Below are 13,293 nucleotides of genomic sequence, written 5' to 3'. Positions count from 1 at the left end.
TTCTTTTGGCAACTCAGTTGCCTTTTCCCAACTGCCAGCAGAAATACAATTCATTAGAATGCTTGCTAATACACAGTGCCTAGCTGCTAAAGACCTCTCCTTCCTCTCGCTCTCCCCATCACCATGCTGCCACTACCTCCTCCTCCTGGATGCTTTGGTGAGCCAACTTACTTTCAAAGCTTCCTGCCTGCATCCCAGTTTCTGACCCCAGGCCTTGCATCCCTGCTGGTGTTATCACTGGGCCCAGCCATCTAGAACAGCATCTCTATAACTAGGGGTTGTTTTCAGAACAAACAGCTTTTTCTTTGTTGTGGCTGCCACACAGACATGTCAATAAATGTGCATGTTGTACGAAACAAAAATATACTGGCACAAAACTCACAGGGAAGCTCTCAGTGCCTCAGAAACCTCCTAATGCAGAAAACAGATAAAAGGTAAAAGGTAAAAAAAAAAAAACAAAGCCAAGACTGATGCAAGAACTCTGAAGCAGAAGTATCTCTTATTAATAAAACACAGAGACCTAGATTCGGATGCCTATGGCTTTTCATACCATCAGAAGAACAAAATCTGCAGCATCAACACCCTTAACGCTTATTTTAGAATTATTTAGAAACCAAAGGTACTTGAATAATTTTCTCTTTTAAACATAACTGAAAGGCTGACTTAAACAATGCAAGCACGCACGAGTTTTTAAAAGGATACATTTTTAAAATAAGCACAAGATTAGACCTGCTATACATGGTCAAAGCATTCACCCCTCCACTCCAGCATCCATCCCAAAGAGGGAACACAAGCAGGTGCCTCTGGAAAGAAACTCCCCCAGTTGGCCAAATGTCCAAGTTGTAACTCAGTACAAATCTCATCCCAGTAAATCAGCCCCTGACAAGCTGTGGCATGGCAGCTCAGAGAGCATGCCTCAGATGCACCGAAACACGTTGCACCACGTTAAAAAGTGCAAGATACATAGACGGAACTGTTATTCCCCATGTAACAGCCCAACATTTTTGTTTTAACAACTATGTCTGCACAAAGCCAAGCCAAATTCCACGTACAACTTGGACAACACTGAAGATATGAGTTACTCTTTCTCAAACATTTTTGCTCTGGCCTCAAGAACTGAAATATCCAACCAGTGAACTTTACAGTAAGGATTTTCCTTCCTCTGAAACATTACTCAGGGAACTTTTTTTTAAGTCTATTAGTCTGCAATAATGAATTCGTCAGTTCTCTGGTAACATCAAACTGGAACAGTTCATTTGGTTACACACGGATATTTCTTAACCTGCCTCCACAATACCCCTGTGAGTTAAATTACCTCAGTCTCCTAAATGAAGAAACTGAATCATGAAGTAGCTAGTTCCTGGTTTTTTAGGGAGGTACCACTCCAGGGCTCACATTGTGAGGACACTCCATACTGCAAAGTAGATCCTAGACTTTCACAAGAGCGGGCCCACTTTTTCAAGTATAAAAAACACCAAAAAAGAAAAAGACAAAAACAGAGAAAGAAATAAGAAGATTAAAAAAAACCCACAATATGCCATGTTTGAATTGCACCTAAAATTGCTATTATTGCAAGACCTCAAAAATAATTATTATTAAAATGCTGCAATATCCGGACTGTCTTCACCCACCGTAAGGCAGCACATGAACTGGTTTATTTTGGCTACAGGCAAAGTGCAACATTGCTCCTGGAAAGCCAGCTGACAAACTCTCCGCTCCCAAACAAACCTTTGGGCAATTGCTCATACAAACCAACTTTATTCTCCCGGCTCCCCAAACAGCTTACCATTAAACACCTCAACCGTCCTGCACAGCTTTGACAGAATAAATACAGAAGGCAGTAACAAAAATAAAGCAGATAACACAGGGAGGAGGAAAAAACCAAGCAGGTGAGGTGCACAAAGAGCAACGGTTTTTAACCGGCACGGAAAGACGCGGGCTAATGGCAATCCGGGTACGACAGCGGCTGCACAGACAACCGATCCGTTTAACAACCTGCCGCAATACCTGCGTCGCCTGCACTCGCTGCACGGGACGGGGAGGGCTCTGCGCTCTGTTTCGGTATTTAAGCAGATTTTTTTCGGTAAGGATTTACAACGGCCATATCCGCGCCGATGTTTCCCCCTCCACCCCCCCAGATTAATGAGGTTTTAACCGGTTTCCCAAGGATTAAGAGACCCCCGGGGCGGCGATCTCCCCGGGCCGGCGACCTCCCCTCGGCGGGAGCTCCCGGGGGCGGGGGGGGGGCGAGGCGGGGCCCACCGAGGCCCGCAGGAAGCCAGGGCCGAGCTCCGGTCCCACACCGCCGCCCTCCTGAAGCCGGAGGAGGCCCAGCGCCCTCGGCCCGCCGGCCTTCGGTGCCTGACGCCGCGGGGACAGCGGACCGGCGCTGCCGGAAGAGCCGTGAGGGGAGCCGCCGCCCCGGGCTCGCCGCCCGCCGCAGGCCCGGCCCGGCCCGGCCCGGCCCGGGGGACTCCACAAAGGAAGGCAGGCGCGGCCGGCAGGTGAGAGCGGACTCACCGGGCTGCAGGGGCGGCGCCTGCCGCCTACGGGGGACGGACGGGCTGAGCGGGGCGCGGCCGCCACACGGCGCCTCTGCAATGGCGGCGGCGGCGGCGGGACCCACCGAGGCGGCGGCGGCAGGAGCCGGAGGGGGAAGCGGAACCGCCGCGCGTGGCCCCCGCGAGGGCGGGGCGCCGCCCACACGACTACAACTCCCGGCGGGCAACGCGCCCGCGCAGGAAGCGGCGGCTGTGGCGGCGGCTGGTGGGAGGCGCAGTCCGCCGCTCGCTTCGCGGAGGGGAGCGCGGCGCCGGCGCATTCCGGCGGGCCCGAGCCGGTGCCTGAGGGAGCGGGTGGTCTCCGGGCGGTGCCCACGGCGGGGAACTACCGGCCCAGCCTCGCCCCCTGAGGGCCGGGGAGGGCCCCGGCTGGGAGGGGAGCAGGAGAGGCCCGCGGGACCGCTGCTCGGGGCCTCCTTCCCCTCCCGCCCAAGGCGCAGCGGTGCTGTTTTCGGGTCACGTCATCTAAGCTTTATATATATATATATATAAAAAACATTTATTTTTTTTTTCCTAGGGCCGTGGAATATAGCCAGCTGCAGGGGCAAAAGGCCACCACCCTAGAAAAGCAGAGGCAGCCACTTCTAAAGCGGCTCTTCTTCCCGCTTGCTGCCATCCTCTGGCACTTAAATTTGAGATTATTTCCTCAGTGCTTCATTTCACGAGGAAAAACGGTTCGGCCACTTCTAAAGCGGCTCTTCTTCCCGCTTGCTGCCATCCTCTGGCATTTAAATTTGAGATTATTTCCTCAGTGCTTCATTTCACGAGGAAAAACGGTTCGGCCACTTCTAAAGCGGCTCTTCTTCCCGCTTGCTGCCATCCTCTGGCATTTAAATTTGAGATTATTTCCTCAGTGCTTCATTTCACGAGGAAAAACGGTTCGGCCACTTCTAAAGCGGCTCTTCTTCCCCCTTGCTGCCATCCTCTGGCATTTAAATTTGAGATTATTTCCTCAGTGCTTCATTTCACGAGGAAAAACGGTTCGGCACAGCACAGGAGCTTCATGCTGTGTTTCAGTGTCTCCTCAAGGTCTGCCTCGGCTCGCTGAGGTAAGGGGGCTGGTGGCAGCCAGCCTGCTTTGCAACCAGGAAGTTGGGAAGGGTGTCCAACAGCACCAAGGTGGACATGCTTTGTGTTCCTCCTCTGTGCTATGCTTGCTCTTCCTCCTGCCCTGAAGGTACTGGAAGGTGCTCATTTTTGTATCAATACAGCTGACAACAAATAAACCCTTCTCCCACTAACTTCTCAGGTCCAGAAGTCCAGGCGGCTCAGGGTTCAGCATTACCGGTGCAAGCAGCATGTGTTAGCTACAGCAGCAGGATGCAGGGCAGGTTTCCATGTTGCCACCTCCTACTATCAGCAACCTAAGCCACAAGTCAGATGTCCAGGTTCCAAGAGATGCAGTAGTAACACAGCTGAGAAAGCAGTGTACGTGCCCTCAAGACTTCTCCCCCAAAATTCCTGTGATACATTTAATTTTCCAGATGACTTCCCCAAGCATCCACCTGCCCTGCAGCCTGGACCTCATCTCCTCTGTCGGTCCAGACTTGAAGCAACATCTGATTTTTCTTTCCGAAGGAGAAGGATATGCATCAGGCAGCTCCTCTTCATAAAGGTCTGGGGGGAAAATAGCAAGCTTCCACTAAGGCCTCAAACCTCCATGCAGGTCCAGGCACAAAGAGTGCAAATCAGACTTTCCAGCTTCTGTTGCTTTCAACCAATGCTTCCTGGCTATCTTCTCGCTTACTCTCCACAGAGTTACTGCAGAGCCAGTGATCACAGAAAACTTGCCCCTACAGACCTACCTTATTTCAGCCCCATTCTTCCAGGAACAATACTCCAAAGTGACCCTGCTGTGGCTGCTGGAGACCACTCTGGTCTGCTTCCTACTGCGGGCAAGGCCATTGTCTTCGCTTCTCTTTGCATATTGCTTTGTTACTTTCCCACTCTGACTCAACTCCGTAGTTGATCCTCCCAGGATCAAGCTTTTGCTAATTCCTGTCTGCATGTACCTCTCAAGAAACCACAGCAGATTTCTGAACTTCACACTTACCTCAGCTCTACTGTCCTTCCCTGTAAGGTAACCTTACTTCTCCTTGCTGCTTTGGCCTTGTACCCCTAAACCCACTCAGCTCCTGCTCCAAACAATTTTCAGAATCCTTATCCCCCTCCCATTCTCCTGTCTCCTTCCCCAGGTGCGTCTTTTTAAACAAGCTAGGAGGGGGGTTTTGTTTTCTTTTTGTTAGACCCATTCATTTGTAATTCAGAAAGTCTGAAGTCCTAACATGCCCCTTCCCCTTTCATTGTTTTAATTCTGTCCTTACACACATTAATGACGGATATGTTTGTGTCCGGCCCTTATATCTATGTTCCCTTGCTGAGAACTCAGAGCCACCTCACTTCTGTCTGAATTTTTCCACAGGGAAACAACTGCCTTACAGCTCATCCTCCCTATCTGCCAGTGATCCCCATAGGGCTGGCACCTGCGTCCTCCTGTGCCTGGCACACCATCAGGGCATGCCTGCTAAATGCAGTGCTTGCTTAATGACACTGGTTTCTGGTATGAGAGAGAAACTTTAGAAGGCAAATTCCTTTGTACTTAACACTACAATAGTTATTAAACTTATTTACAGCTTTTAAAGAAAACCTTGGCTATTTTATTTGTAATAAAAATGCTATGGATTTAAAAACAGCAAATACTTGCTATTTGCCATAACACATCCATTGAGAAGTTCTGCGATTTCTCTCATATTTTATATTAATCAGAATCGGTATTACTCAAATTCAGCTGAAGAGCTTATCAGTGGGATCTCAATGAATTGTAGATACACTTAGCGAGCCACATGCCAACGAAACTGATCAGTGCACATTTAAACTGTTCTGAAGTCAACTGTTTGTTCAGTACTGACAGCACTAAGCCCCCCTGTAATTCAGGCCCCTCCTGCCTCAGTTTCTCCTACAGCATCTTACCACTAATGTGGGTTTCCATTCTCACATCCTCACTTGTACAGATTTCCAGATCATCCACTTATGTATTTTTGCCATTTGCAATATTTTTTCTCGTTTGTCCAAAAGACGTTACCATTTCCTTTCACTAGGCTCTGATATCAGGCAGCTTGCTTTAGCTAAGGAATTCAACCTGTGATTTTTAACTGTTGTTATCTGATGTTTAAAAAAAATTGTGAGCTTTCAGGCGATAAAGACCTGCCAGAGCTGAGTGACAATCTGGGATGTTGCCATTCCAAGGGTCTGACTGCAACACAGAATTACTTACCTGCGTAAGAGAGAGAACAGAAGAACAAAGTCAACTGTGGGAATTAAAAATCCCACTTGGAGACAAGCGTTACAACACTGGTCCACAGCCCTGCTGCACTGATGTGGTTAAACAGGCCGCCAAATCCCTCTGCAATTGTTCTCTTCAAGTTTTCCCTTCCCCCAAGCAGATGCAATGCATGACTCCTCTGAGGTAGTGGATGAAGTACTGGCGCAGCCATCATCATTCAGCACAGTCAAGGGAAAACAAGAGCCCAGTGTCAGAGCACTTGCCAACCTGTCGTGGGCGAAATCACAAGACGAGCTCTCTATTGAATTCCAGCAAAAGCAGAAAGATGCCCAAGGGATCCTGAACCTACAGCTGGACAGCAATGAAAGGACGATTCTGCTGATGAGAAGTCTCGGCTGCACACAGAGCCCTCAAAAGGAGGACGGACTCTGAAAACCATAATTTTCATTCATCCCCTGCACACACGCACTCCCCAAAATCACCTGCTTTTACTAACTTACTCTCAGTTTATAGAGAATAAAATCTACTTTCTCCACCAACAGTCCCCAGGAGTTACTGTAAGCTCACAATGCCACCTACTGACAATTAGAAACAGCAGCCGAGCTCTTCTGTCAATCCAGAACAACCCAGGTTTTCCATTAAGTAATTTCCTCTCCATTTCCTTGTATTTAGCAACTGTTCTGGTGGCTGAATACAAGTCTTCTAAATATTTGCTTCTAGTTAGTATCTTTTCACCAGATTCCATTTTCCAAGGGTTACTCTTTCCACTTCTGAAATAGGGTGAAATTTCTTTCAATTTTTTTAAACTTCCTCAGCTCTAATTTGACCAAAAGCAGCTAACACCTCTCAGTTATTAGAACAGGAGAGATTATTTAAGCCTTCTTCTGTTCTCACAAATTCATATGTAACCCATCTGGGCAGTGTAAACAAGCTTAAAATTCAGCAGCTTTAATGACTAGCTAATGTTTTTCACACCTTTAATAACCAAGCCCCGGGTCCATTGGTTTAAATTCAAGAAATACAAACACCTCTGCAAGAGGTAGCACTGTAGTTGAAGCAGACTCTGGGCCAGAGGGAGGGAATCGGAACCAAAACTGTGGTGGTCCTTCCAGCTTTTTGCAGCGCTGTTCCTACCCCCCATCTGCTTTGTCTATTGACAACGCACCAAAACAGTCTTCTGGTGTGTGAAAGGTGTTTGTAAGAATTAGGCCAAGGGAACTATAACCCATTACAGGACCCTCACACATTACCAAGATATAAATAACAGTAGAACAGGATTAATTTTATTTTTTTTTACTGAGAGGGTTGTCAAACATTGGAATGGGCTGCCCAGGGAAGTGGTTGAGTCACCATCCCTGGAGATAATCAAAAAGCGAGTGGACAGGGTACTTCAGGACCTGGTTTAGTGGGCATGGTTAATGGTTGGACTTGATGATCTTGAAGGTCTTTTCCAACCTAAATGATTCTATGATTCTATGATAATTTAGGAACCCGATGTAATATTCAGTTAGTTTTGCTGGATGGAGGTCAGCCGTTCCGTATTTCTTTATTCTGAGCAGGTCACCAGGGAGAAGTGTCCATGTTTGCATACAGCTGCAAGAATCAGAGTGGAACAGAGCACCGTGGCAAGAAGAGTCACGACACACACTAAGGAACTATGTTGCCTGAGCCCCACTGGAACCTGCAAAATCGATTCCTCATATGCCTACAAAGAAAATAAATGGATTACATGCATTTAACAAGCTATTTCTTTTTGACTGCAACTTAGAGGATTAGTAACCAGACCACTATTTAATTAGCCCTTTGCTAAGGCTTCTTCTGGGATTCAAAATCAAAACGAGGATGGACATAACCTTTCAATTTATAGCAAACAGAGCACCAGCCGCTCCTGCAGTGCAAAGCTCAGTAAATTTACCTGCTACCATTTTAAAAGGTAGCCATTTCTATCCCCTGTATCTTTGTTCTTACAATAGGCTTGCCTTTGAGGATATGGATGTAATACAGCATGGAGGAGAGAAGCTCTCAGAATGAGCATTTCTCAGATCACTGAGAAGCCAGTTTTCTCCAGGGCAAACAACTGTGTGCTTTCTCTGTGATGCAGGAAGCTCCAAAACGTTTTTGGACAAGAGCAGCAGATATCCCAGATGTCTGCAGGTATCTTAAATATAGGAAGGCATGTGTGTTACAAAAAGAACAGATTTGTTACAAGACAAATTAGTCTTATTTCTGAATCTCTACACTACTGCAACCCTTTTGAGTATCAAAGGCAGTTGTTGACCACACTAAAGATCCAGCTTTCTGGTTTTGAACACAGAATAAAGAAACTTCACCTTTTCCTAGATACTTAGCCAATCAGATAACAACCAACCAATCAGAAGTGGCCTTTTTTTAAGATGTTATCCCTTCAGTTTCTGGGGGTTTACTCTTCTTTAGTTAGATTATAAAGTAGCTTTCCACTTTACCACTCCTCTGAAGCACCTATTTTTCAACGACCTTTCTTAATTTGACGACTACCAATTACATCCTAGAATTCCAAGTAAACTATTAAAAAAAAAGGTGAGGAGAGCAGCCACCATAAAGGACTAGAAGAGCACAGAGTGACCACAAGCATGTCAGAAGGGCAGGATGACCCCCATTAAAAGCTGGTCAGAAAGGAAGAAGGGAGCCTCCCTAAAGAGGAGTCACACAACTAGTCTTTTCTTTTACAGATTAGTTCCTGTGCTATGGAAGTTGCTAACCACAGAAAAAAGGCAGCAATTGTTAAATGAGAACCAAGAATTCCCACCAGAAATAAGAACTCACAGGTTTATGTGTTACGCTGTACCACTGACAGGGGCTGTCAGTTTTGCCCGAACACGGAGCTTCCACTTCAGCAGGCTTCCAACACTCTGCTGACAGGCGATCTATGGAAGATATTAATGTGTCAGCAGGATCCAGACAGGAGGAAGCAATATGGCCTGCAAGACTTTTCCAAATGAGGTATCTTTCCTCCACAACAGCTTGACAGAAACTCCTCCCTGAAAGCCAATAGGTGAAACAGCACTGACAGAAACGTACCAGCTAACCTGCATGGTTAAAGTGGTCCGGGGCAGTCCTTTTCATGAACTTTGCAACTCTTCCCTTCCTGATACAGTAGCTACTCAAGAAAGAATCTCACCTGTGGGGTATCTTGGGCCTTCTGTCCTTAACAGGGCAAAGAATTCATCATTGGCCTGTAGACCCCTCAACTTTAGCCACACAGTTACAATTTCTCTTCCCCCAAAACAAAGAAGTCATTCTTCCATTTCTCCTTGTTGACCTCCTGTTGGCACACAGAACAACTCCCCTCCAATACTTCAAATGCTTTCATATTAATAATAAGTATGTTTTCTTGCTTGTAAGTAGTAAAGGTGGAAAAAAAATGGGAAGATTTCACACCCCTTTTTTAACTGACCAGGCAGTCTTCCCTGCCCCTAAATTTATCCCAGAAAATCACTGCTCAGATAATACACAAGTGAAGATAAAGGAGCTGAGAATCATTAGCACATTTGACTTAGCAGCTAGCAAGAATGATTTTGTGAAAGGAAATACAATTTGTAGCAAAAATGTAGGATTTCATTGTCCATGTAATCTGAAATATTCATTGTCAGTGGATAGCAGGAGTCTGAGACTCCAACCATTCTAACCTTCAGGCACACAGTTTTCTACATTCCCCCCTTATATGTGGGGAATGCAGGAAGAAAGTGTTAGAAACCATCAGAATACTTTGATTACTCTAGATACTTGATAGTGAATATTAAATATGCCCCGCATGGCTTCAGCTGCCAAGAGAAACGCTGTGAAAACACAGTCTGAGCAGCTGACCTTTAACAAGCCAGGGCCTGTCGGGATAGTGACAAACAGACCAACTGCCAACACTTTAAGGCGCAAGAGCCCAAATAGCCTGCTACAGTACAAGGGTACAACAGCAGCAGCGCAACACCAAGAAGCCTGTTGACAATTAATCTGCCCTTGGCCAGGCAGCAGCAGCATTCAAAGAGGAAGACAACATGGTCTTTATCAGGGCCACTATCTTCCCCTCGTGTTCACATGACTACTGAGAGCTCCATCTCCGGAAGACAGATTCCAAGCTCTGGATTGCCCACGGTTATTCCTCTGCTCCCCAAAAGAACACGTAATGACAATCTCACTGTCACAGCAGCAGACCAGTACTTCTGGGCTCTTCAGAACAATCAATGCTTCCTCACTCTCTTCTGCCGGCCGGTGGTACCGCCCGTGAACAGGCAAGGCAGCTTTAAAACAGCGAGAGCACCGAGGGTCAGGTTCCACGTACAGGAGAAGAAGAAGATCTGTAGCTAAGTACTCAGGGGCCTCCACATCAATGACATCAGGAATTAACACCGCCTGCAAGTGGAGAAAGATACAGATGTGGTTGTGATCAGAACTGACACAAAGGAGGGATGCTGGAAAAAAAATGTATGAACATTTTGTGCATGATTCTGGGATTGAAGAGGCCACTGTCTGCTGCGGTAACCTACTGCAGCATCAGACGGGAAAACTATTTTCCTCATTCTATTTTCTAACACTGGGCCTGATTTCACGGTCAGGAAGATCAAGTTGGAAATTCTGTCCTTAAACTGTTCCAAAATAACTTTTCAAGATCCTCTCCAATGAGTGATTCTCACGTGTGAAAAGTTTACAGTGCAACCATGCCTACAGCCAAACCTAAGAGGCATTAGCTTAATGATGCCTATAAGCAAGGCCATACCAGCACTTGCAAGCATCCCAACAGCAGAAGTTGCCCAGTGTCGGGGGATGCAACGGGTCTGCGGAATGCCTGACAGTTCGAGAACAGCACGACCTTGAGGAGCTTGTAGTGTATCCTTGAAAGTCTGGAAAGATCCGAGAAGGGCGGTACAAAAACAACATAGTGATAAGAACCGTCCTGATGAACTCACCAATCATGAATTGTTAGTTACTAACTAAACAAATCATATACTAACACCTACTCTGAAGAAGGGGATAAAAAGGTGTGTTAGAACAATAAAGTAGTCATTTTGCATGATCTATTACTTGTCGTGTCCGTCTCTACCGCGACAGCCCAGTCTTTGCAGCTGTATGTTTTAACTGAATTAAGGGCCTAAGGAGATTACCTTAAAGCCACAGCTTTAGCACATCTCTCTACCCAAAATGCAAAGCAAAGACTGGAAAGCAACACGGAAAACTGTGATGAAAATGAAGCTGTGAAGCTACTCAGTCTGAATGTGCAGCACTCTACTTAGAGCTCACCACCGCCTCTTTTGTGGGGGTTAACCTTCCCTCTTCTCAAGCTGAATAGCTTTTACCATAGTTGTTCATCTGGGTCTGAGCAGAGTAGCAGTGGCTCCCCGTACGCATGCCTGTGTGTACAAATATCAGCAGCACGTGACACAAAAGGCCCTGCACCGGATGATGGTGATCAAGCTGAGAGATACAATGAGATGTCACGAAGATGATACTGTGCAGCTTCTCCTTCCAGGAAAAGGAATTAATCACCTTGGTTCAACGAGCCAGATAATGACCAGAGATTACAACTTCTTGAGCATACTCGTCATTATCTGAGTAAACGTCAGATGTCTTAGCTTTGGGGTTGTTACCTTTGTTAAATTGTGCTGCTGCAGTGATGCCAGCTCATAAGGATCCACGTAGATTCCTGGAGGAAGACGAGTTCTAGCTGCCACTGAGCATCCTCCTGCATCTTCCCCCACTACACCGAGTTCTACCTTCACCAGCAGGTCCCTTCAAACAAGCAACAGAAGCAAAACATTTATACCTGCACTTCAAAAGATGGCACAAACCCCCCCTAGAAATGTACTCTCAAATGTGCCGAGATGCGATGCAGCTCTCACGCACTATGTCCGACAAATTCAGAAAGAGTTCCCTGTCGAGCCATGCTGTCCTTCTCCGTTTAGGATGATGTAGTTCACCCTAACACCACATTCATGACCAAAATGAAGTTTCACGTCTTTGTTAACTTCTTAGAACTACCAACGGCCTCTGCACAGATCTTAGAAAGGGGCCTCCTGTTCTTCCTCCACTATAGCTTGTAATCTTTAATTACTTGATCATGCTAATACATTCCTAGTGCCTAGCCATGCCTACAGATCACAGCTCAGTGAGTTGATACAACTGTGCATGAATTAGAAGAGAAGCTTCTTCACATGTAAAATTACCCAGCACGTTGTTCTGACGCAGCGCCAGGGTGACAACTCACCTGTGAAACCCCTCTTTCAGAAGCTCCTGCGTGACAGTGGCATCCTGACAAGCAGCCCACACATCTAAGATAACACAAAACGAACGAGTAACAGTGTTTACAGCACACATCATTATCACATGGGCGCACAACTTTAACAAGTGAAGTCGTATAATCTATGAGCGCATCCTCTGCAAAACCTCTCACAGCAAAAGAGAGACAGTATTTCAATTTAGTACGACCACCAGCTGTTTTGTCAGTAGAACACCAAGCTCCGGCTACCACGAAGGCTGAAGTATCTCTCTTTTTTTCCCAGTAGAGCAACTTTCCAAAGTGTGCTTTTGTTTTTACTGAGGAGTCTGTAATAATCCCCACTTTCCCCCACTGCAACCCCCATTCCAGGTGTGATTCCTTATCTCCTACTTCTGTATCAGTCCCTGTAAGATCCAGATTTTAACACTGAACTTTGTGTTACAGCCACTCTTGTCTTTATTTTTACCCTGTTTCCACAGGATTTCCCTTTTAGATCTGAAACTCCAGTCGTCTTATGGACAACATCAGTATCTGCTTGAGTGGAGACCTAAAGCAAGGTGACGTTGGCTTTACATGAAATTTCGTGGAAGGTGTTGCAGCTGGTTTTCAGTTACCTAATCTGGAAAATTGCTTGCTTCTATTATTAATTTCAATAACAGAGTATTTCCGTTGGAAGAGACCTACAATGACCATCTAGTCCAACTGATGACCTGACCACTTCGGGGCTGACCAAAAATTAAAGCATGTTATTAAGGGCATTGTCCAAATGCCTCTTAAAGGCTGACAGGCTTGGAGCATCGACCACCTCTCCAGGAAGCCCGTTCCAGTGTCTGACCACCCTCTGGGTAACAAAATGTTTCCAAACGTCCAGTCTGAACCCTCCCTGCCGCAGTTTTGACCCGTTCCTGGGCGTTCCCGCCCCTGGATCCCCGGGAGAAGCGCTCAGCACCTCCCTCTCCTCAGGAGAGTGCGGGGCCGGCACTTACGGAGGGCGCAGAGGAGCGCGGCCAGCCAGGCGCGGAGCGGCGCCTCGGCCCGCCGGCCGGCTGCCATGGCCGTCGCGGTCGCGGTCGCGGTCCCGGTCCGGGTCCGCGGCGCCCGCCTGACCCCGCGGGGCTTATCCCCGCCTCGCTCCGCGGCGCCGGCGAGACCCGCCGCTAAACGCTGCCCCGGCGCTTCAGCCTCGCCGCCGTTCCCACCCGGTG

General features: G+C 47.1%; 2 protein-coding genes across 6 annotated transcripts in view; both read right to left on the bottom strand.

The window, feature by feature from the left end:
* Positions 1-2,682, bottom strand: part of PAK2 (p21 (RAC1) activated kinase 2) — a 47,134-nt gene extending 44,452 nt beyond the window's left edge. Inside the window, exon 1 of one of the 2 annotated variants that reach the window (XM_069791765.1) lies at positions 2,521-2,682. The gene's annotated coding sequence lies outside the window, so the exon portion shown is untranslated. The remainder of the gene's footprint in view (positions 1-2,520) is intronic. The other variant, XM_069791766.1, reaches the window with a different exon arrangement.
* A 4,419-nt stretch (positions 2,683-7,101) lies between these two features.
* On the bottom strand, positions 7,102-13,290 carry PIGX (phosphatidylinositol glycan anchor biosynthesis class X). 4 transcript variants are annotated; one of them, XM_069791771.1, is made up of 6 exons: positions 13,075-13,290; positions 12,077-12,140; positions 11,460-11,601; positions 10,014-10,227; positions 8,647-8,861; positions 7,102-7,549 (listed from the first exon to the last, which is right to left on the bottom strand). In XM_069791771.1, the coding sequence occupies exons 1-6, from the start codon at positions 13,139-13,141 to the stop codon at positions 7,391-7,393; spliced, it is 861 nt and encodes a 286-aa protein (XP_069647872.1). In that variant the 5' UTR covers positions 13,142-13,290; the 3' UTR covers positions 7,102-7,390. The 4 variants fall into 4 exon arrangements, with proteins under 4 accessions (XP_069647872.1, XP_069647873.1, XP_069647875.1 ...); XM_069791772.1 differs by having other exon boundaries at positions 7,102-7,525; positions 13,075-13,223; XM_069791774.1 differs by having other exon boundaries at positions 7,102-7,525; positions 8,647-8,747; positions 13,075-13,223.
* Positions 13,291-13,293: the final 3 nt, after the last annotated feature.

This window comes from Haliaeetus albicilla, chromosome 9 (assembly GCF_947461875.1).
Source record: "Haliaeetus albicilla chromosome 9, bHalAlb1.1, whole genome shotgun sequence".
NCBI classification, from domain to species: domain Eukaryota; kingdom Metazoa; phylum Chordata; class Aves; order Accipitriformes; family Accipitridae; genus Haliaeetus; species Haliaeetus albicilla.
This window is presented reverse-complemented; position numbering and strand designations above follow the sequence as displayed.